General features: G+C 57.2%; 1 protein-coding gene and 1 long non-coding RNA gene across 5 annotated transcripts; both read right to left on the bottom strand.

The window, feature by feature from the left end:
- Positions 1-203: 203 nt before the first annotated feature.
- On the bottom strand, positions 204-17,649 carry GPRC5C (G protein-coupled receptor class C group 5 member C). 3 transcript variants are annotated; one of them, XM_082705045.1, is made up of 5 exons: positions 16,239-17,649; positions 8,759-9,844; positions 6,094-6,188; positions 3,791-3,940; positions 204-2,130 (listed from the first exon to the last, which is right to left on the bottom strand). In XM_082705045.1, exons 2-5 carry the CDS (start codon positions 9,810-9,812, stop codon positions 2,098-2,100), a joined length of 1,332 nt encoding a protein of 443 aa, XP_082561171.1. In that variant the 5' UTR covers positions 9,813-9,844; positions 16,239-17,649; the 3' UTR covers positions 204-2,097. The 3 variants fall into 3 exon arrangements, with proteins under 3 accessions (XP_082561171.1, XP_082561172.1, XP_082561173.1); XM_082705046.1 differs by lacking the exon at positions 16,239-17,649 and adding an exon at positions 15,858-16,191; XM_082705047.1 differs by lacking the exon at positions 16,239-17,649 and adding an exon at positions 15,612-15,821.
- Positions 17,650-19,348: 1,699 nt separating this feature from the next.
- LOC309850752 lies at positions 19,349-23,045 on the bottom strand. Of its 2 annotated transcripts, XR_014304428.1 has the most exons (4): positions 22,546-23,045; positions 21,969-22,124; positions 21,373-21,482; positions 19,349-20,754 (listed from the first exon to the last, which is right to left on the bottom strand). It is a non-coding gene; the product is annotated as an uncharacterized lncRNA (long non-coding RNA). The 2 variants fall into 2 exon arrangements; XR_014304427.1 differs by having other exon boundaries at positions 19,349-21,482.
- Positions 23,046-23,272: the final 227 nt, after the last annotated feature.

Genomic DNA, 23,272 nt, shown 5'->3' with positions numbered 1-23,272 from the left:
CAGACCTTGGGGGAGGGGTACAGGGGGAGGGGTACAGGCACAAATCTTGCCTATTTTTGGAGGCTTGGTTTCCTCCCTTAGAATAAATCCCCAACCCAGAAAAAGTTGGAATCTGTCTTTGTTGGTCTAGAAGGGAGAGACTAGGTTAAAAATATGTATCAAATCCCAGAAACATTCTCTGTGAACACATGGGGATTCTGTGATAGGAATTCCTCAGAAACAAGAGGATAACATCCTTTAATTCTGAGCAGTTACCATCCAAATTACTCTACTTTGAGCTGAACGGCTTGGCTGTGAAATTTACTAAGGTGCTGTTCCAACCTCTTTTCGTTTTCTTCCATCCCAGGCTCATCTGTGATACGGCTGGACCACCTGGGGAAAGGCAGCTCTCTCCTAAAAACACACCTGTCTTCTCCACTTGGCCAAGGTCTGGAGGGAGCAGGGCCACTGGGTGTCCCCGGAGCCAGGGTGGCCTGCAGCTTTCAGGAGCCCATCCTCCCCAAGCCAACACCCAGATCCCTGGTGTACTCGGGACCCAGATCCCCGGTGTACTTGGACAATGAACAAACCCACATTCACTGCAGGCTGCTCTTAGAGGCCGTCTGGTGGGGCCCAGACTCCCGTGAGACTGTCACTTCAAAAAGCAAGACAGTGCCTTTATTCACTGGAAGAGATCTTGAGGCCACTACCCTAGATCAAGAAAAGTCTGAAGTGCCCAAGAACTCCCTCTTCCTCTCCAATAGAAGGAAGTAATACTCTGTTCCAGGAGCTGAGCAACCCAGAGCACGATCGGTCAATGGTAGTGACAGAGGGGGCGTGGGTTGGGGGGCGGGGGGAGCTGTCACAGGCAGCTGTTCAGCCCTACTCTCTCTGCAGGGCCTGTTAGCCCAATTTTTACTCTGGAAAAATATTCCAGTAACAAAGGCTGCTGGGGGCCCGAGGGTGGCACTGGAGAGCTGCGGGCTGACCAGAGCGAGGCTGGGCCCTGCTCTTGTTCTCTCCCCCCACCCTGGGCACCCCGCGAAGTCCCTGCACTGAGCACAGACATGCTCATGCCTGGGGAGGCCCCCTTGGACCAGCCAGCTCTGCCTGGTACCCGAGCGCAGGACAAACTCAGGAGACGATGCTACAGAGACCTCGTTCCCGTGAGTCTGGAGCTTCGCACATCTCTGTCCTGCTGCCACCATCACCAGGTCCTGAAAGATGCCCCCCACTTCCCTGGGTGGCCGTCAGGACCCTCTGGAGCATGTCGTGGGAGAGGAAGAGTGCCAGCACGTTTGGGGTGCCCAAGGGGAGGCGGAAACCTGTGCATCTGCCCAGCAAGACATGGCACGAGTCCCAGTTCTGTGAGCAGCTGAGACCCCGGCCCGTATGATCCAGACTCCCAGCTGGCCCCTGAGGATGCAGCCCAGCACCGCCCCCCACCCCCACGTCTCGGTGGGCCCCAGCTCACTGCAGGTGGGGAAGGCACGGGGCCATGGCGCAGGAGGGCGCCTAAGAGAAGCAGCACCAAAGGGGCTCGGATCCACCACCCACAGGCCACGAAGAGGAGCGGTCCCTGCCCAGGCCTCGGGCTGAGCTCCGGCCCTGCTCTGGGGCCTTCCTCGGTCCAGGTGGTGGCAGGAAGCCCTGATGAGAGAAAGCCCACTTCCGCCAGGGCTTGGCTCCAAACACCCAGGCGCAGGCGGGGCAAGCTGACGCTGGACACCAAGACAGCCAGGAAGGCCCGTGGTGTGAAGACAGGGCATCTGAGGATGGCCATCTGGAGAACCACAGCGTGGGGACACACGGGCTGTGACTGGGGGAAGGGCGTCGAGAGGGGCCGGAGCCGGGCTGGGCAGTTCTGTAGATCCTTGTGGCCTTAGTCATGTGGCGGGGGGGCGGTCAGGAGAGGCGGGCTGGGCAGCAAAGGGACTGGCCCTGGGGCCCCAGCCACACACCTCGGGGCTTCACAGGCCCCCACTCAGTCCTCTGCTTCCTGTTGGTGGCCTCTGGTCCCTCCCAGTTCCAGTGACAAGGGAAAGGTGCTGGGCCCTGCCCAACCCGGACAGAGGTACGAGGACATCAGGACGACGTGTGGTTCAGGGAAGAGGGCTTCTACCATCTCGTTTTATTTTGCGGGGACTGAGCCTAAAGTAACCAGAAAGAACAAGAGTCAAAGGGGACCCTACCGACTGGGGGGGCCCAAGCTCCGGCTTCTACTAAAAACAGTGTCTGAGTCCCAGCGGGGCCGGTGCGATCTGACATAGAAGGGAAACTCTGGGAGAAATTTGTTTTTCTTCCGGCAACCTTTCTCTCCCTTCCAACAGAGACATTTTTTTTTTTTTTTTTTTTCCCCTACGACCGGTGTCAGAAAATAGCTTCTGACTCGTTGGGGAGAAACATTCCCAAGCTCAGGAGGGGCGGGCTTGGCAGCCCCTTTCGCAAAGCCTGGAGCCGGTGTCCAAGGGTCAGAGCGCGGCTGCTGATCCAAGCCCAGGCCACTGGCTTGGTCCCAGGGTGGGCCTTGGAAGACAGAGCTCCAGAAAACCTGGCCAGTGTTGGCCACCTCTAGAGGCTGTGTGGCCTCAGTGGGTCTGTTTGGTTACCTGTGACAGGGGCCAGGAGAGGGACACCCCTGCCTTGCCTATAAGGCCACGTCCAACCCTAAAATGGCACAATTCTGGGATTCTGACTCTGTAGAGAGGACAGAGGGCTGTCCTGTCCACCCTTCTTGGCAGCCAGGTGGTTTAAAATGAGCTGATGTGGAAAGGCCTTGTTTATCATAAAGGACTCGGCCAGAGGACATGTTAATAACTGCCCAGGAATGAAACCAACCGGAACCGGCCGACCCTTTCCACCTTTGGAAACCCACTTTGTAAACAGGCGCCGGGGCTTTCTGAGCCATCCGCTCCCACCGTGCTCAGCACAGCACAATCTAAAGGCACAGGCCTGCTGCTCTCCACCGCATCCCCTGGAGCACATGAATGGCCATCCCCGCCCAAGAGGGTCTGAAGCTGGTGCGCCTTCCCTTACATACACCCCCCCGCAGAGCTGCCCGGTGGTGGTGGTGGGTCCGCCCTCCCCCTCTGGCCCCGTGCAGGGCTGGGGGAGGGGGGGGTCCCCGAGGAAAGCTGCCTGATCTCAGCTAAGCCCAGATGCTGGACTAGATCCTGGACAGGCGCTGGGCCCGGAGTCCATTCTGATGCACGCGATGCCACACGACACAACACACAGGCTCAGCTGAAAACTCCTTCCCTGCGGGCAGGTGTCAGCTCCTGAACTGCCCGGAAGGAAACAGCAGCAGCGGCCTTCACGTGAGCTGGATTCAGAGGGAGGCGGTGGCTCCTCAGGGGCAGAGAGCCCGGGGTCAACAACGACATTCCCAGAGGAAGGGCTCGTAAAGCAAAAACGTGTTTATTAGGCACCCTTGCTCCTCACAGAGGAGCAAGACCCAGGACAGACGCGCCTGAGAAATCTCTCGAGGTTGCAGGAATCTCTCCGAAGACTCCAGAAAATGTTGGCACTGACCGGCCACCACCCCAAGAACACTGTCTGGCTGGAGCACGAAGCCAGGGCTGGGTCCTCAGCCCCACAGACACTGAGGAGTTGGGGAGAGGGGGGGCCGGGGACACCCACCCAGACACTGGCGGACAGGGATGGCCTTCCCAGCTCTGAGCCACTGAGGGGGCAGGGGCCGCAGGAGAGCTCTGGGCTCCTCTCCCAGGACCCCGTCCCAGGGGCCCTCCCCAGATCTGCCTGCCTCCCCCTGGCCGCCGACTCAGTCCCACACATAGGGGTTTCTAAAGACCTGGGAGTTCTTGCCGTCTCTCAGCGGGGTGGCTGCCTGGTGGCTCTGGGCGGCGTACATGTCCTCGGCCCTCAGGGTGGAGTTGGCACTGCCCGTCACCTGGCTGTTGGCGGTGGCTCGTGGGAGGATGACGTCGTAAGCTCCTTCGGACTGAAAGGAAGGACAGGCGGTCTCACAGCCCGCTTCCGCCAGGGCGGACGCGCAAACACTCTGCTTCCTGCAGGCCTGTGCCGGCCAGCTCACCTCCCTCCCTGCGCCCCCCCTCACCCCGCCACTGCCCCCCAGCAGGGCCCCAGCGGCGGCATGGGATGGGGGACTCCACCGCTGCAAACAGAGGGACTGGCCTCTGACCTGGAACCCCTGCCCTCACCCCGCAGAGTGCCTGGCCACGAGGCATGGGAAGAGGCCTCCGGTCACCGCTGATGGCCCCCGGGGCGTCGCTGTTTTCAGAAGGATCCAACCTCTTCTCAAGCCTCCTGCCTCTTGCTTCCAGTTCCTGGGGCAAGTCCTGGGGCCCAGTGCAGAGTGAACCGCACTGAGTGGACACTGCTCCCAGGCTCCCTTCTCCCCGAACTCTTCCCTGAGCCCTCAAGTGGCAGGAGGTGACACCCAGTGGCATCAGGGTGGCCGGTCTGCCTGGCCGAGGACAGCCGGCAGGTCATGGGCATGCCCCTGTTTCTGATTTTGAAACCTGACCAGGCTAGTCCAATGTAGAGACTTAAGGCCCAAATTCTCTGCCTGGAAGCCGGCTAGAGCTGCAGGGGTCTGGCTCCTGGGTGGGCGAGAGACGGCTGTCAGGGGGAGGGGGGGTCCAGAGGCACCCGTCCCAACGCCTGCCCTGGAAGGAAGGTAAACTCCTAGCCCACCTGCCTTATCCCTAACCCCTGCTACTCCAGAGCCCCGAGCTGCCTTTGGTGGAATCAGACCCGGGAGGCCCTCCCACTGGTTTACAATCCCCGGCTGACGGGCCCCTGGAAGCTCCCAGAACATCTAGGTGGGTGAGCCTCAGAATCACCTGGGCACCTGGTTGCCCCCCCCCCCCGCTGTCACACCCAATCAGGCTCCACCCAGTGGGGGCCAGCTCAGTGTTTAAGTGGGGGAGGGGAGCCCCCATCTGTAGTCTTCGCTCATCTCTCTGGGTGGTAACTCCCATCCGGGCAGACTCCAGGCTGTCACCATGACGCCAGGAAGAGATGCGAACCATCAGCATCGCACCCCTCACTCTGCGCAATCTGCCTTTTCAGCAAGTTCCCAGGTGATGGTAATGCTGGGGTGGGGGGCGCTGGGGACCACGTTGTGAGAATCACCATGTCAGATAAAACATCCCTGTTCGCCCCGATCCCCAACCACCGGGGAAGCAGGACTCAGTGTGCCAGGGCGACTAACCGGGTGGCCAAGCTGGGACAGCTGCTGCAGGAAGGATCCTGGGGAGCTGGGGGTCGGGGGGAGTGGTTCACAGCCCGAGTGGCTGGGACCAGCAGACCCTGCTTCGGTCCTTCAGAGACTCCTTGCCTCAGCTCCGAGAAAGGGAAGGGGCTGGAGCTGGAGTTTCAGAGATTCTTTGCACGCTGCACTGCCCTGGGGCTCACGGCACGGAGGGGGGTGAGAACACCACCGGCTGATCTCCCTGGCTTCCTGTTCCCAGCGTCTTGCCAAGGCAGGTCACTGACCTCTCCCCACAGTGACTGCCAGCCCAGGGGGAGGAACATATATGGAGTGAGTGAGACTCTAAGCCGCTGTCTTCCTGTTCCCACCCCCCACTGGCTAATGGAGCATCTGGTTTCCAGAACCCAGGGGAGGTATGAGGTCGAGGGCTGCCGCCGCCTGCTTGTGGGGGGAGGGGAGCCAAGGCCCTCTTAGGACAGCTGTGGCTGAGAAGTACTTACCCAGACCTGTTTTCTGGTCCTCTGTGCCTTTGGGGGCACTAAGGAACGCCCCCTCCCTACCTGGCTGAGACCTTCCTTTGTCCCTCCCTAAGCTCCTTAGGGTAACGCAGGCAACTCCCACCAGCTCAAGGAGGACTCTTCTGCTTTCTCTGCAGCCTGGGGCCGGGCCAAGGTCCTTGTGTGATGCCCAGGGACATAGGGCAGGTCCCCCTGCAGTGCCACTGAAGGCAGTGTCTACATCAACTCCAGGAAAAGGGCACTAGGAGCCAAGGGGCTCTGCTCCCTGAAGCCAACGCACTAGAAGGAGAAGCCTGCCTTGTCCCCATCACCTCCCGCCCCAGCCGGCAACTGGCCACATGGCCTCTGCACCCTCGCTACTGGCCGGCTCAGGCTGGGAGCCGCTGGGGCCACACTCACCGGGCCTTTGTGCATCAGGGCCATCTCTGTGGGCTGGTACACGCTGGTCAGCAGCTGCCCGTTGTACCCACTGTATGGTGACACCGGTCTCTTAGCTGCAAAGAGACACAGGAACGGTTTGGAGAGTGGACTCTCAGGCAGGGCTCCCCAGGGGGCATGGAGAGGGAAGAGTGGCTCACCTTCCCTGGGATAACATCTGACCCAAGGGGGAAGCCTGGCCAGGGGTGGCCCACCTGGTGGGAGGGGTAGCTGCAGGTGGGGGGTCCCCTCCAGAGACCAGCATGCCTTTGTCAGGGGTCAAGAAGAGCTGCCACTGCCTGCCTTCCGCTTGGGCTTTCCTGCACTGGGAGGAACCCCCCCACCCCCGGCTTTCAGCAAAGAAAAATGCTCCTGTCAGCAACCTTCATATCCCCATCCGCCCTCCGGGGCCAGAGGCCAAGAGGGGCACATGGGTCTTCGGCTGCCTTCCAAGGTGGCCAGGCTCCAGCTTTGGCCTCCACCAACGCAGGCTAGCTGCCAGAGGCTAGGGTACACGGAGTGGACACCCCACGAGCTGGGACTCCTCATGTCATCCCAGGGCACAGCTGGCTGCTGATCCGCCAGGACCCCGCAACCCAGAGCCCCACCAGGAGGAACGAATGTACACGCATCCTGTCCTGTGGCACCCTGGCAAGTTTCCAGAACTATTTTCAGCTCCAAGAATACCTCGCCATGCCTTCGGGTATGTTGGTGTCCTGATCTGTTCTACCCTGCTGGGGTTCCCAGGGTGTCCGAGAAAAGCTGATGACCAACCCCTGGGGCCCGAGAGCAGGACAGGAGGATGGATGTCTGTCTCCTGCAGGCTGCTGGCCCACAGCTCCAAGGGACCACAACTGTACAGGGCCAGCTTCCTAAGTGCCAGGCCCACTTGATTGATTTTTCCATTTAGAAAAAAAAAAAAAAAAGGAGGAAAAAAAACCCCTCATAGCCCCAGAAATGTTTGCCTTGAGAGGACAAAGGCTGAGTACTATGAAGGCCTCCTGGCCAGACCCAGGATGAGAGCAGATATGGGTGCCCAAGCCCCACCCCCACTCAATTGGTTCCGCCCTGTATGCAGACCCAGGGCTACCCCAGTGGGCAGATCACAGATCAAGTGCCGGACAGGACAAAGGTCACTCCTTCCCCAAAAACAGAAATAATGGGGATCTCAGTTTGTAGAGAAGAGGCAAGGAGTTCTGCTTCTGGAACTTTCCCTGTCTCTGACTCAGCCCCCAGGCAGAGACTCCAGAGCTGGCGATGGACAGCCAAGCAATTGAAGTCTTAAGCCTCCAAAACATTCCGATCAGACCAGTCTGGGGTTGGGGTCAGGGGGCTGTCCTCGTCTTTCTGTCCTCCAGTTCCCAGTCATGTCGGACAAAGAGTACTGTGGGCAGCTGGATAAGGATAGCACGCCACAGGACACATCAGGAAAGGTACAGCACATGGCACATAGTAGGTGCTCAATAAATGCTAGTGGTCCTTACAGTTAACAAAATGTCAGAGAAATACTCTTCCCTTTGGAAGCCAGGAGCTCAACTGGCAGCCAAGTGTCCCAGAGAATGATCCCCCCTCCCCCTTCCCCCCACCCCTGCCCGCCTGCTTCTCAAGCTGCTCCCAAGGCAGGGGCTTGGCACAGGCTGCAGAAGCTTCACCCATTCCTGCCTCTTCCAATTCCAGGACGCCCTCGGCCTGACCCCTCTGAGGCTGTACATCTGGCTGGTGCCCTTAGTGCTGGGCTCCAACAGGAAAGCCCCATCCCATTCACAACGAGCCAGGACAGGAGCTTGGGGACAAGCCAGGGGAGAGTGGGTGCTGCTGAGACCAGGATGTGGCCCAGTGCTTCTGTTAAAAAGAAAAAAATTGGGGCACCTGGCTGGCTCAGTTGGTTAAGCGTCCAACGAACTCTTGCTTTTGGCTCAGGTCATGATCTCAGGGTCGTGAGATCGAGGCCTGTGTGGGGCTCTGCGCTTAGCAGGGCGTCTGCTTCTCTCTTTCTCCCCCCCATCTCCCTCTGTCCATCCCGTAGCTTGCGCACGTGCTCTGGCGCACTCTCTCTAAAATACACAAATAAATCTTAAAAAAAAAAAAAAAGAACAAAATCTTCACAGAGAAGACCTTTAAAGGAAGCTAAGACTATGAATATGTACACAATGGAAAAACAAGTCCAGGAAGGGTGGTTGTGATCATGGTGAAAGAGGAATACAGACCGCTAATAGCTAATACATCTAGAATAATTTCCAAGTGCCAGGCACAAGCATTAACTCAGTCTTTGCAAGAGCCTGATTTAACAGGAACCATTATCATCCCCATTTTACAGATGAGGAAACAGAGGCCCGTGTTGGTAAAGTATCAGTCAGAGGTGGCCAAGGACAGGACAGGAAAGAACAGGATAAAACCGGGGAGAGAGCCTGGGGGGGGGGGTCATCTGTAGTGTTTGAAATTTTCCAGTGATAATATATTCATGAACCACAGGAGATGGAAAAAAAAAAAAAACACCTTAAAAAATGGTTTTTAGGGACTTTAAGGCAGAAAACTAGCAATAATTCGAGAACCTTCCATCCTGCTGAGGAGACCAGCCCCGACCGTCCCGCCGTCCAGGATGTGGAACGATCGATGGGGGACCCAGGGACGGTCTCCCTCTGCCTACCTGAGGCTGGCTCGTCCATGGAGAACGCCTTGTTCTCCACAAACATGCTCTGGCCCTTCTGCTCTTTCAGGATGGTCTCGTAGCCCACGCCGCGGGTAGGGTACATGTCCCCCTGGTAGCTCTGCTCCGGGCTGGCCTTGGTCACCTGGGAGACCTCCGGGATGACATAGAAGAGGACAAAGGCCCAGGCGTTGGCGGCGAGGGCGATGGCCAGCGTGGGGTCATCCCAGGTGGGGCTGTTACGCTGCCGGTTGCCGTAGGTGTACATGACGATCCACACCACCCATATGGCCATGGACGTGGCCGTGGTGAGCAGCACGAAGACGCCGTGCTTCCGCCAGCGCCGAAAGCGGCCGCACAGGGCCGGCCAGGCCCCGGTGAAGGCACAGAGCAGGAGCAGCATGACATAGATGAGCGCCATGACGAAGTCCATGTTGGCAACGGCGCAGGGGGAGGCCGCGGCCCAGGCCGCACTGCCGTTGCCCTGAGGGCCGCCCTCGCCGCCGCCCCCCCGCACCAGCGTAATGATCAGCCACTCGGTGTTGATGATCACCTCCACGAGCGTCAGCAGCAGGGCCACCGCGAAGATCACCCAGCCCCGCGGCCCGTGGTTCTTCCGGGCCAGAAAGTTGAGGGCGAAGACATGTGCCACCAGGCAGGAGAAGCAGATGGCGAACAGGACTCCGAAGAGGAACCGCCGCGAGGCACAGGTGGAGAAGTCGGGCTTCACCACGCAGGCGAAGACGAGGCAAAAGAGGCCCAGGGTCCCCAGCAGGAAGAACACCTGGGTCCCCAGGAGGCTCCGCTTCTTGGTGTCCTGCACGAAGGGGAGGCTGGCCACGAGGATGATGGTGAGGACAAAAGTGGTGACGACTCCCGCCCCGGCCACCGCCTCCAAGATGATGCCCCAAGCCCCGGAACGGTCACACAGGTTGTAGTAGAGGGGGTTGAGGTCTGGGCTGCAGCCGGGCGGCACGTGGTTCTGGGCCTGGGTGCCGGCGGACAGGAAGAGAGGCAGCCCTAGGCACGTCAGCAAGGTTTTGGGGACGGCCATCCTGGCGCCCAGGCCAGGCGCCGGTTGGGTCCCTAGAGACAAGAGAGGGAAAAGGCAAAGTCAGTCCTCCAAGGCCAGACTCGGACACACGAGTCACTTGCTTCCCCCGATCCTGAACCAGGGCGCACAGCGGGAGCAGATCACAAGGCTGTCCCCCCAGGCTTCAGAATCCTTCTTGACACAGCACTCCTGGGAAGCGTATCCACTGACCAGAGAGGCAAATGAGATGGAAGGCCAATTGTCATCTCTGTTCCTAGTCATAGAAAAGGCAGAACCTGTCCCGGAACTGTCAGGTTCCCCCCCTCTCCTATCCTAACCAGGATCCCAATACTCCCTGAACTCCTGCGTTTGAGCTGAGGGTGACAAGGTCTGAGAGCAAGTCAAAACCAAGCCTATCACCCATTTTGCACTTTCTCTCTGCCCTGAGACTCCATCTCAGTGATGCTCATGGCCATGCCCCACCCAGCATGCGCTCATTCACACTACCACGGACTTCCGAGCCCCCTGAAAGGCATGGCCTGCAGCCAGAAAAAATGGAGAGAGACAATTCTCTCGGATTCCTCCCTACCACCTCCCTTGTCTGCCCTTCATTTGCCCACTTCCCACGTCAGCTCTCCTCTTCGGAACCCAGACTTCTTTGTCTAGCTTGGTTGTCGGAGTCAAGGATAAAATAATTTCTCGGCTAGGGAGTTAATGACTTCATGCAAAAATCCTCCTATGAGGCATTAACATTTTAAATCCAAGAATGGGGAAGGGCAATGCAAAGCCCAGAGGAACTTATTGTCACGGAAGACATGAAGGCATCGTAGCTAGAAGGCAAAAAGAGAGATCTTTCATTCACACCAGGAAGGTACCCTGTTACTCTATGTACTACTCATTGGACCAGTCCCGACAACTAGTCCCAACATCCACAGCGGCTCTAGAGCGGCTAGTGAGCCGAAAACAAAACGGAACCCCTGTCCTCAACACCAGCTGGGCTAGCCCTCTGTGGATTGAAGGTGACAAATGTGGCAGGTTGGGCACCTGGGTGGCTCAGCTGTTAAGCATCTGCCTTCAGCTCAGGTCTCGATCCCAGGATCCTGGCACCAAGTCCCACGTCGGGGTCCCCCCGCTCAACGGGAAGCCTCCTTCTCCCTCTCCCACTCCCCCTGCTTGTGTTCCCTCTCTGTCAAATAAATAAATAAAAATCTTAAAAAAAAAAGAATGTGGCAGGTTAAGAGAAATTAAATATCTAATTAGTGAAAGATTTTAAATTTACTTGGAGAACAGAGAATCCCGATGATCTAAACAGCCAAGTTCAAAAATACTGCAAAATGCAGATATGCACATTATATCACCCCTTCTTCAAGTAAATAGTGAAAAAACCCTCTTCTTCTCTCTCCCTTCTTCGGTCCCCAGAACTCCCCAGAAAGATAGCAACCAAGCGGGACACCTGGGTGGCTCAGTCGGTTAGGCGGCTGCCTTTGGCTTGGGTCAATGGTCATGGTCATCCCAGCGTCCTGGGATCAAGTCCCACATCAGGGTCCTTGTTCCGCGGGGAGCCTGCTTCTCCCTCTGCCTGCCACTCTGCCTGCCTGTGCTCTCTCCGTCTCTCTGACAAATAAATAGATAAAATCTTAAAAAAAAAAAAAAGAAAAAGGATGGCAACCAAGCTTCCCAGGACGATAGTGACCACTAGTGGCTCTCAAGGGAATGGCATGATCCGACTCTTCCCCACCTCCATCTTTCCATGATGATACTGTCTACCCCCTTAAGTTTTCACCATTCCTAGTTACCTAATTTCTAACAGGTGAACAAAAGTCCTGCATCTCAGTCAACAGAAACAGTCTCTCTGTCACTGATAAGTGGAAGAGTACCTGCTATAGATAACAGAAAATAAAGCTCAAAAATTAAATGAATCTACATAATAAAGATCATCAATTTTCAAAGTCCTTTAACATATCCCACAGGCCCAAGGCACCCCTTGAAAACACTGTAGGTATCTCGACCTTCTCAGCTAGTTCATTTTTTTCTTTTTCTTTAAGATTTCTATTTATTTGGCAGAGAGAGCACAAGTAGGGGGAGCAGCAGGCAGAGGGAGAGGGAGAAGCAAGCCCCCCCCATGGGGCAGAGGGCTGGATGTGGGGCTTGATCCTGGGACCCTGGGATCATGACCTGAGATGAAGGCAGGCGCTTAACTGAGTCACCCAGATGCACTCGGGTCCTTCATTTTTCAGTTAGGCTGGCTCCTCCCCACCCCCATGCTACCTATCATTAACTCTTAATAAGCTAACATCTTTACTGTGTTTCCAAATAACTGCATGGTCAGAGCTCAGTTCTTTTTTTTTTTTTTTTTTAAAGATCTTATTTATTTATTTTTTTGACAGATAGAGATCACAAGTAGGCAGAGAGGCAGGCAGAGAGAGAGGGAGGAGGAAGCAGGCTCCCCGCTGAACAGAGAGCCCGATGCGGGGCTCGATCCCAGGACCCTGGAACCACAACCTGAGCCGAAGGCAGAGGCTTAACCCACTGAGCCACCCAGGCGCCCCAGAGCTCAGTTCTAAAGCAAAAGCACGTTTCCCCTGCATTGGGATTTAAATCAGCTTTTGTAGGGGACTCTGTGTAATCGTAGATCAATAAAGCATAAACTGTGTTTACAAGTGCTGGAAAGAAAGAAGGGTCGATGATTGATGGATAAGGAGGAACACCGATCCACTCCAAGGAGAGAGGTGATTTGCAGATTCCGTGCTAGGGGTTCCTAAGCATTCAACCCCATCTTGGGTGTTTGGGGCTCACAGCAAAGCAGCCAGAACTTTATGGTAGAGTTGGAGATGTGGCAGTACGCCCTGAGAAAGGCCACCCCGACTTAGCCCCCAGGTATCTGCTATTTTCCAGTATTTTACCCCCTCCCAGCTCTGGGTGCCAGTTTAGAAACAGGCATCGCTTCCCAATCAGAAAATATCTACTGTGCATTTGCAGGGGACAAAGGCCAGTCGTTCTCCGAGCTCTGGGAAACGAAGATGAACAAATACAGTCCCCGACTGGATGGTTGGTTTGTTTGTTGGTGTTTTTTTCCGTTTTGTTTTTCCTCCATGACTTGATGGTTTTTAAAATCCAGTACGAGAGATAAGGTAGGTGTGTGAGAAAATGGTTAAGTACCACACAAAAGAATTTGCCTCTGGGGGAGGGAAAGGTGCTCTAAGAACACCCAGGTGGAAGCTTTTCCAGCTAAAGGGTCAGAAAAGACAGAATGGAGAAGACCATTCAACAGCGTTTTATTCAGTATTGTATCAAGCATGAACCAAGTTTGTAAGGGGAGACACAGACTAGAAATGCTACAGGGAGGGAGTTGGGGGCATCATTCTAAAGGCAATGGGGAAGCACCGAAAGCTGTGTTTTGCACAAACGTGGAATAACCAGGGTTGTGCTTTAAGATCTCAATCTGGCCAAATGCACAGGCAATCGATTTGTTGAGGACACATTCACCCGTTTAAAGATAGAGGCCAAAGGTAAAGCCATAACGGCCGGATCTGAGAGATCATTTCCCAAATAAAATCTAAGGACTGGCTGAAGGAGGGGAAAAGGATACCAAAGCCCATACTACAAGTTCAAATCTGGTTAACAGCCACGTCATGATGAAGGGGGAAAAAAAAACCCACCAACAAACTAGGTCCCATTTAGCTCTGCAACCCTTATGGTCACTTACTCTTCTCCGTCCATCTTGCTCTTAGAAGTACACGCCTTTACCCAGCATCCAGCAACCTCACAGCTCTCTGTCCCACCAATGTGGGCAGAGGAAAGAGGAAACTTCTCCTGTGGCTCCTCCTCCTGACCCGGTACCCTGCTTGCTTAGCAGCCCTGAAACTTACCAGCCCCAGATGAAACAAACTTTTCCCACCCCACACAATCCATTTCTCTATTCCCCCGAACACGCAAGGGACAGTATGGAGACAAGAATACACCTACTCAAGCCTAGGGCAGTGATCCGTGGAGGCCAACAGATTTAGAGAAGGAAGCTCAGAAGAGGTCCTTTGACCTCCACGAAAGCAGATTCAAACAGTCAACCCATGCCACTTTTTACATGATGGCAGGGGCAAAAGGGAAAAGCACTGCAAAGAGATGGACCCAGCTCTGCTAAGAGGCTCTCCCTCCTGCAGGTCCCTAAAGCCTGCACTTCCTGGTTGTCTTCTGGGCCTGGATGGCTCTTCTACGCAAGGGCCTCCCCTACCAGGCTGGAAGGTGTGTGAGGGCAGTGAACAAGCCATGTGTATCTTAGCTTCCCTGCAAACATCCAGAGCTGCACCTTGAACAGAGTAGGCATTTAAAAAGCATTCGCAGAACAGATTCAGTGCCCGCTTTTCCCCAGCCTTCTTCAGTCTGGAGTCACATCTTCTGCTTCAAGGTTCTCAGTGGGACCAAGGAGGGGACCTCCTCCTGCCCCACGAATTTCTCCCTCTCCACCGCGGCAGCACAGTCCAGTCTCGGATTATTTCCTGGACAAAGGGGCCCTTTTGCTTCACCTCCTTGGAATCAGTCATACAAATATTTTTAATCACCTCTGAAATCAGCCTCTCCGCAGCTCAGCCACTCAGCCCCCAGCTCTGGTCTGAGTCAGCCCGATCCAGTTCCTGAATCCCCCTCCTCCCAGTTTCTCTCTCCAAGGGGAGCAGGGAGGCCTCAGCAGGGGGTGGGTTCAGAGGCCCAGGGGGCCCTGACTGGCTTGATCAGAGGCACTCAGACCCACTCACCTTTCCAGAACCCCCGCTTCAACCCTGCCATTCACGCCAGAACCTGAGAACCTCTAGGGCACAGGAGACCATCCCGAAGAAGGTACTAAGGGCTTCACAGCACCGCCCTGTTCTGGATCTCCCAGGCTCAAGGACAGAGTAAGACATAGAAACGCAGCCTGTGGTTACATTTAAGGGTGCCGTGACCCCCAACAGCCCCCTCTCAAAGGCACCTAGGCTCACCCAGGGACACCACAGAGCATCCTCCTTCCTCATCTGCCAGCACTCAGCAGCCTATCAGGACAGATGGATGGACCCGCAACAGTCCTCTCATCTCCGTCCCTTCTCCCCCATCCCACCTCCCCTCCCTGAAGTTCTATCCCCTTACTCCTGTTCCAGGGGGCTCTGGAGACAAAACCCACGGATAAAAGGGATCAGAGATGCCCTGCTAGGAGGTACTGAGGTATCCAGGCTGGGGAGGGAGAGGCTTCTGAAAACCTCAGCCTAGACCTCCACATTAAGTGGACCTTTGGGCCAAAATTTCCTGAGAATTCTGAAAGGTGGAAGTCTTCAATCCAAGGGTCTGCTGTGGAATGCCACTCCGGAATGCGCCCCCCCCACACACACACACACATAGGAAGACAAGGTGGGGACCTCCAAGAGCCCAGAACCCTATTTTGACACATTCTGATCCCTGTGCTGTAGGACCAAGATCGTGCAGCTTTGAAATGATCAGCTTTTCTGGGGTGTAAAACTGCGGGCTTGAGGATGCAGGGGCCCTACCCCCAACCCCTGCGGCTGCAAGCCCCCTCCCGCCTCCCTGAAAAGCCCTAGCAGGGAGGAGAGGGGAGCAGGGATCTAGGAGCCAAGCTGCCAGAAATAGGGGCTCCTTAATGGTCTGATTCCAAACTTTCTACAAGATTCTGAGAATTTCCCTACTCACTCCTGCGGTCTGCACCCGCGCTCCCCCCGCCTGGGGAGCAGGGACCCATCCTGTCTCCCGCATTCCCTTAGGCCACAGAAACCTGCCCTCCCCATCCCCGGGCACCGGAGAGGAGGCCGCCCCACCAGTCAGGGCTGACCGTGGACTCACGCAAACGGCCGCGGGAGTGGAGGGGGCAGCGACTGTGGAGTTCGGGACAGCGCCGGGCTTCCCCCACCCCTGGTCCCCAGCCTGCGCCGGTTTGGAAAGTTTCTGCGACCGAGCGGAGTTGGCGCAGCGGCCCCCGCGCCCCGGTCTTCCACCCTCTGGCTTCTGCCCTCGCCCACGGCCCGCCGGCCCGACCGGGCTCTTCCGGGCAGCGGAGCGGAGGGCGGAGCGGGAGGCAGCAGCCCTTACCTGGGACGCGCCGCCCGCCGCACGCCGCGCGGGGCCACCTCCAGCCCCAAGCGGAGCGCGAGTGGGGTGAGAGGGGCTCGGCGGAGGGAGCGGAGCCAGACGCAGCCCCGGCCTGGGGTGGCGGGGCCCGGGCGGGGGCTCGGGGCGCAGGGCCTGCCTCTCCCGGGAACCGGGGCCGGGCCGGCCACACTCAGTCGCTCCTTCGGGCGCTGGCCTCTTCCCGCACTCCGCTCCTTTCTCTGGGAGAGGGTGGGCCGGCGCCTGCATCACCGTGACATCACCTCCATTCAGGCGCTTATCGCGCGGCCGCGGCGCTCCAGGTATGTGCAATCCGTTTGCACAGCAACAAAGCCCGCCGGGCCCTCCCCCCCGCCGACTCACCTCCAGGCTCCGGCGAGGCGTACTTTCCGGCCGGGGAGGGAGCTCGGAGTTACTGGCGGAGCTGGCCTGAGTGTTGTTGCTGTTTACTGCCACGCCCCCGCACGCGGGCGCGCGCACTCACGCGCACTCACGCGCGCTCACTTTCAGGAAAGCGGTTTGGGGTGCAACCCAGCACACCTCTCCGGCGGGCTCTCTCGCCCCGCATGTCCCAGCGCGCGCACACACGAACACGCGCGGCGGCCACCTTGGTGCGTCTCACCGAGCCTTCGTCACCTTCGTCCTGGCCCTTCCGTGAGGGACACTCGCCGGGGCACAGTTCGCTGCTCTGGGCTAGAGCGAGGCGCACACTCGGACACAAAGTCCGTCTTTGTCACGTCTTCTGTGCCCCCTCCCCGAGCTTGCACACGTGGACACACCACCCACCGACTGTCCGCCTCTAATACGCGCGGCCTTTCCCTGGCACCTGGGTCACCAAACGTGCATGGGGGTGCGGAGGGCGCACCGCGAGCGTCCCTACCGCCGTGGGCGGGGCGGGGCGGGGATCCACTCGGAACCGTGAACAAACGTCACCCCGGGCCTGACTCCCCTGCGCCTGGATTTCCTGCGACCGCCCCAGACACGGTCCAACTCTGAGCAAGCCCTCCCCTCCCCGCGTCCCCGTTCCCTGTTCCGACTTGTCCTAATTAGCCTTCACGGTCATGTTCCCCGAGGTACAGTGTTTAACCCGGCCCCCGCGGTCCCTGCGCTCAGGGACGCATCGGCCCTAACTCCGAGTCCAGGTCTCTAGCCGCCCGCGGACTTTTCCACGAGTTCGAGTACCCTCCGCCCCACCCCCACCCTCTGCCCCGGGGTGGATCCCCCGGTTACCACCCTTTCCCCTCCAGCCCCAGGAATCAGCAGAAAGGGAGCCGCAAAACTGGGGAAGCGAATCCAGTTTGGGACGTCCCCGGCCCAGTAAACAAGAGGAGATTTTTTCCGGCCGCCTTCCCTTGGGGCTGGCGGGCTCTGCGGGAGGTGGGCAGCGCGGTCCGGGGGCGCCCAGCGGGGCCTAGTTAGCAAGCTCCGGAGGCCCGGAGGGGCCGCGGCGCACTGGGAAGGGAGAGGTTGTTGGGTCTGGCCGGGGCCCAGGGGACGGGGAGGGAGGGCAGGACGCCGGGTCTCCGGGGTGCAGGTTCTCGTGACGCCGAGTTGCCTGGGGGATCGCCAGCAGCGCGCGGTCGGAGCCAGCGGGTGGCGGGGCGGGCGACGGGGCGTGTTTGCACAGCCCGGAGCGCCCTCGGGAGGGGCGGGGAGGGGAGGCGGCTGGTCCCGGGTTCGGGGGGTGGCAAGGTTGGGGGGAGGGCGCGGGGAAAGGGGAGGGGTACCTCCTGGGCTGTTTGTGTGCCTCAATCTACGACAAGCAGGAGTCAAACTCAATGAATCACCAGGAGCTGCCGGAGCGATAAACCCCAGGCCTGCCCCTCCCCTCGCGCACCGGCTTCTCGGAGTCCAGGAGGGATTGTTTGCTTAGCGGCCGGGGCCGGCGGTGGGGCCCTGTTTTCTAGAACCCGGCTCCCTCCCTGTGCCTTGCCGTCGCTTGCAAGTCTGGGAAGTGCGGTGATCACTGAATTGTTTCCGTTCTTTTTAAATATTAAGAGGAACAGCGCGTTTCTGGTGCAAAGTTGTGCCTTACTCTACGTCCCCCTCCCCTAAGTCCACCCCTGCCCCACGTCTTCCCGACCCTCCCTTGTGGATGTGTAGGCAGGTGCCCCCGCGGGGAAGGCAAGCCCTAAGCGAGCCAGTAAGTCCCTCCCGCCTCTGACTCCTGGTTTTCATTAACAAGGCAAGTATTGAAATCAGTTTGCAGGGAGGGTCGCTCATTAGCATATGTGAAAAGCCAATTCTGGGGGCCGAGGGTGGGTGTAGGGGAAATGGTCTGGGGGTGAAAGCATTCTGGATCCAACCCATCTTCTCCGGCTTCTGGAACTCCTTCAGGTACAGAGGACCCTCCCAAGAGGCAAGTTTTCCCCTGTCAGTCTCTGCCCAGGCAGGGGTGAGGTTGGGGTATGAGGCGCCTGGCCTGGCCACCCACTGGGAGTGGGTGAAGAGGCATGCCAACCTGCGCAGTAGGCACCCCTGGAAATGTAGGGCAGCTTTCTGAGAAAGGTTTGCTGGGTCCCTTTTCACCCCGTCTCACTCTGGAACAGGATCTGCCTTCAAAACAAAGCCAGGCCCACGGGGCAGATGACCTGTCCCTTTCAGCCTCCGGGATCCCTGGTGCCCTCTGGTTTAGTCCCTTGGGCAGGGCCCAGCTGGGTGTGGGATGGTGGCACTGGAGGTCCAGATCCTGAGAGCCCCATCCCACTCCAGCCCCCGTGAGTCCCCGTGGGGGTGAAGGGTGCTGCTGGACACAGGCAGCCTAGGTTGGCCAGAAGGGAAGTTCTGTGAGAGGTGTGGTGTTTTCCAGAACTCCAGGTATAAGGTTGTCTGTGCCCCCAAATGCCATCCACCCAGTTTAATGACCTATAGGCATAGAAGCCTTTTATGAACTCCCATTTTCACCAAAAAATATCACTTTGTGAAGTCATCCTCTATGGATACTGCCCCCCCCCAACCCCCACACTGTTCAGAGAGATCCTGGATTAATGGATTGTCAGGGAGTGTCTGGCTCCCTCCCTCCCCTTATATATGGTGCTTGGGTTCCTCCTTCCATCCATCCAGGCCTTTCTTCAATGAGCTGCAGGACGCCAAGGGACTGACAGGGCCCAGGGGTCAGCAGCAGCGCTGCTACCAGCCAGCTGTGACCTGGACAGGTCCCTGCACCTCCCTGGGCCCTACTATCCTCTCCTGTACAATGGGCTGATAACCTCAGCTTTACGGCTCACCGAAACATCCAGATGAACCCGAGTGTGGAGTGTTCCTCACACAAGTCTGCCCCTCACAGGTGCCCAGCGGTCAGCCTCTCCATTCCTGGTGCATCCCCTCCAAATCTTGGTCCTGTCTACTCTTGTAGAAGCTGCTTCTCTGACCTTTTTTCAATTCTGTTTTATCAGAACAGCCTTATCACACCGTGCTCTGGGCCTTCCCCTCTGCCGTTCCTTTTTCCTCCAACATCCTCTACCTTCTACCTCCTTCCCTTTTTCTGACCAAAATTTTTACAGAATCAGACCTGCCTCAAAGCTCAGCCCCAGTGTCCCTCTGTGAAGCTTTCCTCACCTTCCCCAGAAAGAACTTGGACTTGCTTTACCCACAGCTTTTTATGGGTTTGTTTACTTATCATATCTCAGTGTATCTTCATCAGTCCTGTCCACCGTTGTCTCCACAATCGGACTGTGCCGTTCTCAAGATAAGGGCATGGCTCACGCATCTTGTGGTCCCCGGCATCTGGCACAGAGCCGATCACGTGGTGGCTCCATTGTTCTGTGGTTAGGCCGGTGGCAGTAAGAGTAGCGGAGGGGTGCAGCCCCTGGACAGTGGTCTGCCACTACCTTCACTCCCACCATGGGCCTTGCAACCTTGCAACCTTGCAAGCCTTGGGCACCTGCCCCACTGCCCACCACACCTGCCCCGCACATGGCCCGGAGACCTTCCTGGGAAGCCCACTACCCCCAGTGCCTTTTGGAGAAGTCCACTGCCCCTGGACCAACAATGCCCTCCATTCAGAGTCCCGGTAGAGGAACTTGGCCACCTGGTTGGGGCACAGGGGTCAGGAGGCTAGAGGTCAGCTTTGCTCCCTAGAGGGACTGCCTTTTGCCTGGGTAGCAAGAGTCCCGCATTGCAGTTTCAGCTGGTAGCTTCACTCTCAGGAGCCATTGCCTTCTCTGAGGAGGGGGAGGGCTTCCCTCTCACCCCCACAGGGGTTGAGTGCCCTTGATCTTGGGGCCTGGCCGCAGTGAAGGGAGAACAGTACCTCCTGGAGCTGAGGGTGAGGGCTCTTGGCTCCCTGACAGGTAGGTACCTGGAATCCTATGCCAGGCAGCTGAGGGCCCTACCACTGGCTGGTAAACAGATTTTGCATTTGACTTTTCCTTGATCCCAGACTCCATATTAACTGAATACTACCCAGCCGACAGTGTCTGGCTATGCCTCTTTTTTCTCTTGGGTTTATAGGACTGACACTGAGACCAGTAGGTACCCCCCGGTTTTTGTTTTTTAAGGACTCGGGTCCCTAGGTGTCACCTTAAGAAGCAAGAAGCCAGGGGTCTGGGAGCGGGCAAGTTAAACACTAATTCACCACAACTGGCTGCCCATGGGTGATCCCTCTGGAAATGGACCCGGAAACGAGCCTTGGGCAGAGCCTGCTGGAATGTCTCCTGCTGCCAAGCCCATCCACAGTGGGCACAAATCTGTTCTCCCCACCGCACAACCCCCCCGCCCCGTCCATGGCTCAGTGGCCACTAATCAACTCCCTGTGGAGGAGAGAACTGGATTTTCTGAGCTGCCCAGGTCTGGAGAGTGTCCATCAGGGCACAGTGGATCTAGGAACCAGGGTCAAAGCAGGTGGTCCAAGGAGTCGGGCCCCTCCACCTTCTCACCCCTTCCAAAAACGAGAAAGAAATGTATACACGACGCTGTGTCTAGTTCCCCCTTACCCTTCAGGGGAGGGAGGATCTCACCCCCATCTAAGAGCATTTCAGGGATGGGGTACCCTTTACTTTACTCCAGTGGCCGCATGGCCCCAAACTGATCACCTCACTTACAGTCTTCCTCTCACCGCCACCCCCCCCCAGCACTCCAGGCACCCTGCAAACCCCCTTCCATCAGGGGGGCATTCTCATGGGCTCCCACCGCCTTGCAGGGAAAGATAAGCTTGCTCGCTCAGCATTCAAGACCTCCCCAGCCAGCTCTCGACCCCCGGCGCCAGCCTCACCCCCCTCCTCTTCCCTACAGGAAATGGCCACTCCAGCCTGAGAGGTCAGCTCCCAGTCTGGCCACTGGACTTGCCTTCCTGTGGCTTTGCTCACACTGCCCCCGACTCTCAGTCCGGGAAGCCCCCTCAGGGCCTCTCTGATCAGTCCCCTTGGAAAGTCCTGTGCTCCTCCCAGGAGTTTTCGCTGGTGACCCCATCCCACAGTCATCCTCCCTCTGCTCCCCTAGAGCTCCCCTTCTAAGGTAGATTTGCTAGCCTAGCAATGCTCTGTGTCATTACTTATACCTTATCCACAAATATCTTGATTCTCTAATTGCTGATAGGCTTGATGGGGACTGGACTCAGATTTCACGTCTATCCTTCCTCGCAGTTCCTAGGATAGTGCTTTATACACACTAAAAAAAAAAAAAAAAAAAAAAAAAGGCAATAAATATCAGCAGAATAGTGGACCAGCTAGGAACTGAGCAAGGCAGCCTTCTTGAAGGGGGAGGGTAAGACTCAGAAGACTCAGGGTCTAGCCTTGGCCTTGCTGCAGTTATGAACCCCCTACTTAGATCCCTGGCTCCCTCTGGCTCCCAGAAGTCCAGGCCAGGAAGTTCAGAGAGATGCTAGCTGGTCTGACAATGCAGTCCTCACCATAGCTTGTCTTTGTGTAGTGCTGTACAATTTTCAAGTGTCTTTTATATATATTCGATCCTTATAAACTTAGGAGCTCAATAAAGCAGATATGATCTTGATTTTATAGATTTAAAAACTGAAGTTCCTAAAGGTCAAACAGTGTGCCGTGGATTAAAACCCATTGGTCTGAACTCCGCCGGACTTGCACTTTCTCTGTGGGGTGCCCACCAAGTGCTTTTTCTCATCTCTCCTATAGCTCTTACCTTTTCTGCCTCATTAGTGTACGTCGTCTTGTGTCCCCAACCTGGGTGTGAGCTCTTTGAAGGAAAGATCCATCTTGGCTCCCTTGGTGCCTTGCCCATAGTAGGGCCTCAATCAATATTTGTGAGGGAGGAAGTAAGGGAAGGATCTGGACATGCCTGCACGGGAGAAAGATGATGACAACAGAGCCCCCAGCGTCGACCTGAGACCCTCCCTTCTCCCGACAGTCCCTTCGCCCTCCGAAGCCATCTCCCGCCAGTGCTGCGGGAGACAGTTGCCTGGCCTCTGGTAAGGTCACCTGTCTCCCTCTCTAACCCCTTCTTCCTTCTCCAACCCTGTTCTCTGGGTGGCCGCTGGCCCCTATGGTCACTCACGGCCCCTCTGCACGGTCCATAGCCTGCCTTTTACCGGCCCCGTCAGCCACCAACACAATTCTCTCAACAGCATTCAAAAGACCCAGTCCTCCTCGATGCCCTGACCCATCTCCTTGGATTGGAGAGCACCCCGACTCTCGAACTCAGCCAGGACCCCGAGGTGATGGAGAAAGCCCGGGCGCCACAGGAGACTGGCGGCACTCACCAGAGGTGGCACTCTAGCAGGGCAGGGCCTGCTGGCAGGCTGCTCAACAGTGTCTGGTCGCAGCTGTTCCCACTCTGCCCACCCCCCTGCGCCACTTGGGGCTTGACTCTGTCTCCCTTGCCGGAAGCCCAGCTGCGGTGCAGCGGGAGGCTGCCGGGAACCCAGCCGCGCTATTCTGGGAGCGCGCTGGAGCTCCCGGCTGCCTGGCAGCAGCTGAAATTTCAGCCCCTTTGGTTTCCACACTGTTCTTCTCCTCCCCTCTGATGATAAGGCAGAGTTCAGTCATTACGCAGAGTTCAGAACCACGGATGGTGCATTTGAGGGTCTTAATAGCAGCTGCGGTTACGCTAAAGTGGGACCTGGCCATAAACCACGTACACTGGAGCCCGCCGATGCCACGGCCTGCGTTCTCACTGCCAATCGTCCAGACCGGAGCTGGGCTTCTTGACTTCTACCATCTGTCCCCGGACCCGCCCTGCCACATTAACCCGTTCTCAGGCTTTCTGGCACAGCCCCTCCCGGATAAAGCCTGTGGTGAATTCCTCTGAGACCCTGTTTTCTTCCTTCTTCTTCTTTATGGTTTTTTAATTGAGATGGCATGGTTTGATTCTGCAGTGTGAGCGATAAAGTCTGAAGGCTGAGTTTGGGTGAAGGAAGATTCGAGTCATAATCAAACCCAGTGACGACAAAATTAAGCCCCCGTGATGAACCTATTTCTGGATAGCCT

This window comes from Mustela nivalis, assembly GCF_964662115.1.
Source record: "Mustela nivalis genome assembly, chromosome: 17".
In the NCBI taxonomy this organism is placed as follows: Eukaryota; Metazoa; Chordata; class Mammalia; order Carnivora; family Mustelidae; genus Mustela; species Mustela nivalis.
The sequence above is the reverse complement of the archived record's forward strand: the minus strand, read 5'-3'. Positions and strand labels throughout refer to the sequence as shown.

Excerpts from the sequence above, each read along its gene's own strand:
- GPRC5C (XM_082705045.1), bottom strand. The coding sequence starts at position 9,812 with ATGGCCGTCCCCAAAACCTTGCTGACGTGCCTAGGGCTGCCTCTCTTC. Across the intron at positions 6,189-8,758 it reads CATGGACGAGCCAGCCTCAG|CTAAGAGACCGGTGTCACCA; the intron begins GTAGGCAGAGGG and ends GTCTCTTTGCAG. Across the intron at positions 2,131-3,790 it reads GAGACGGCAAGAACTCCCAG|GCTCAGTCCCCGCAAAATAA; the intron begins GTCTTTAGAAAC and ends TGGTTACTTTAG.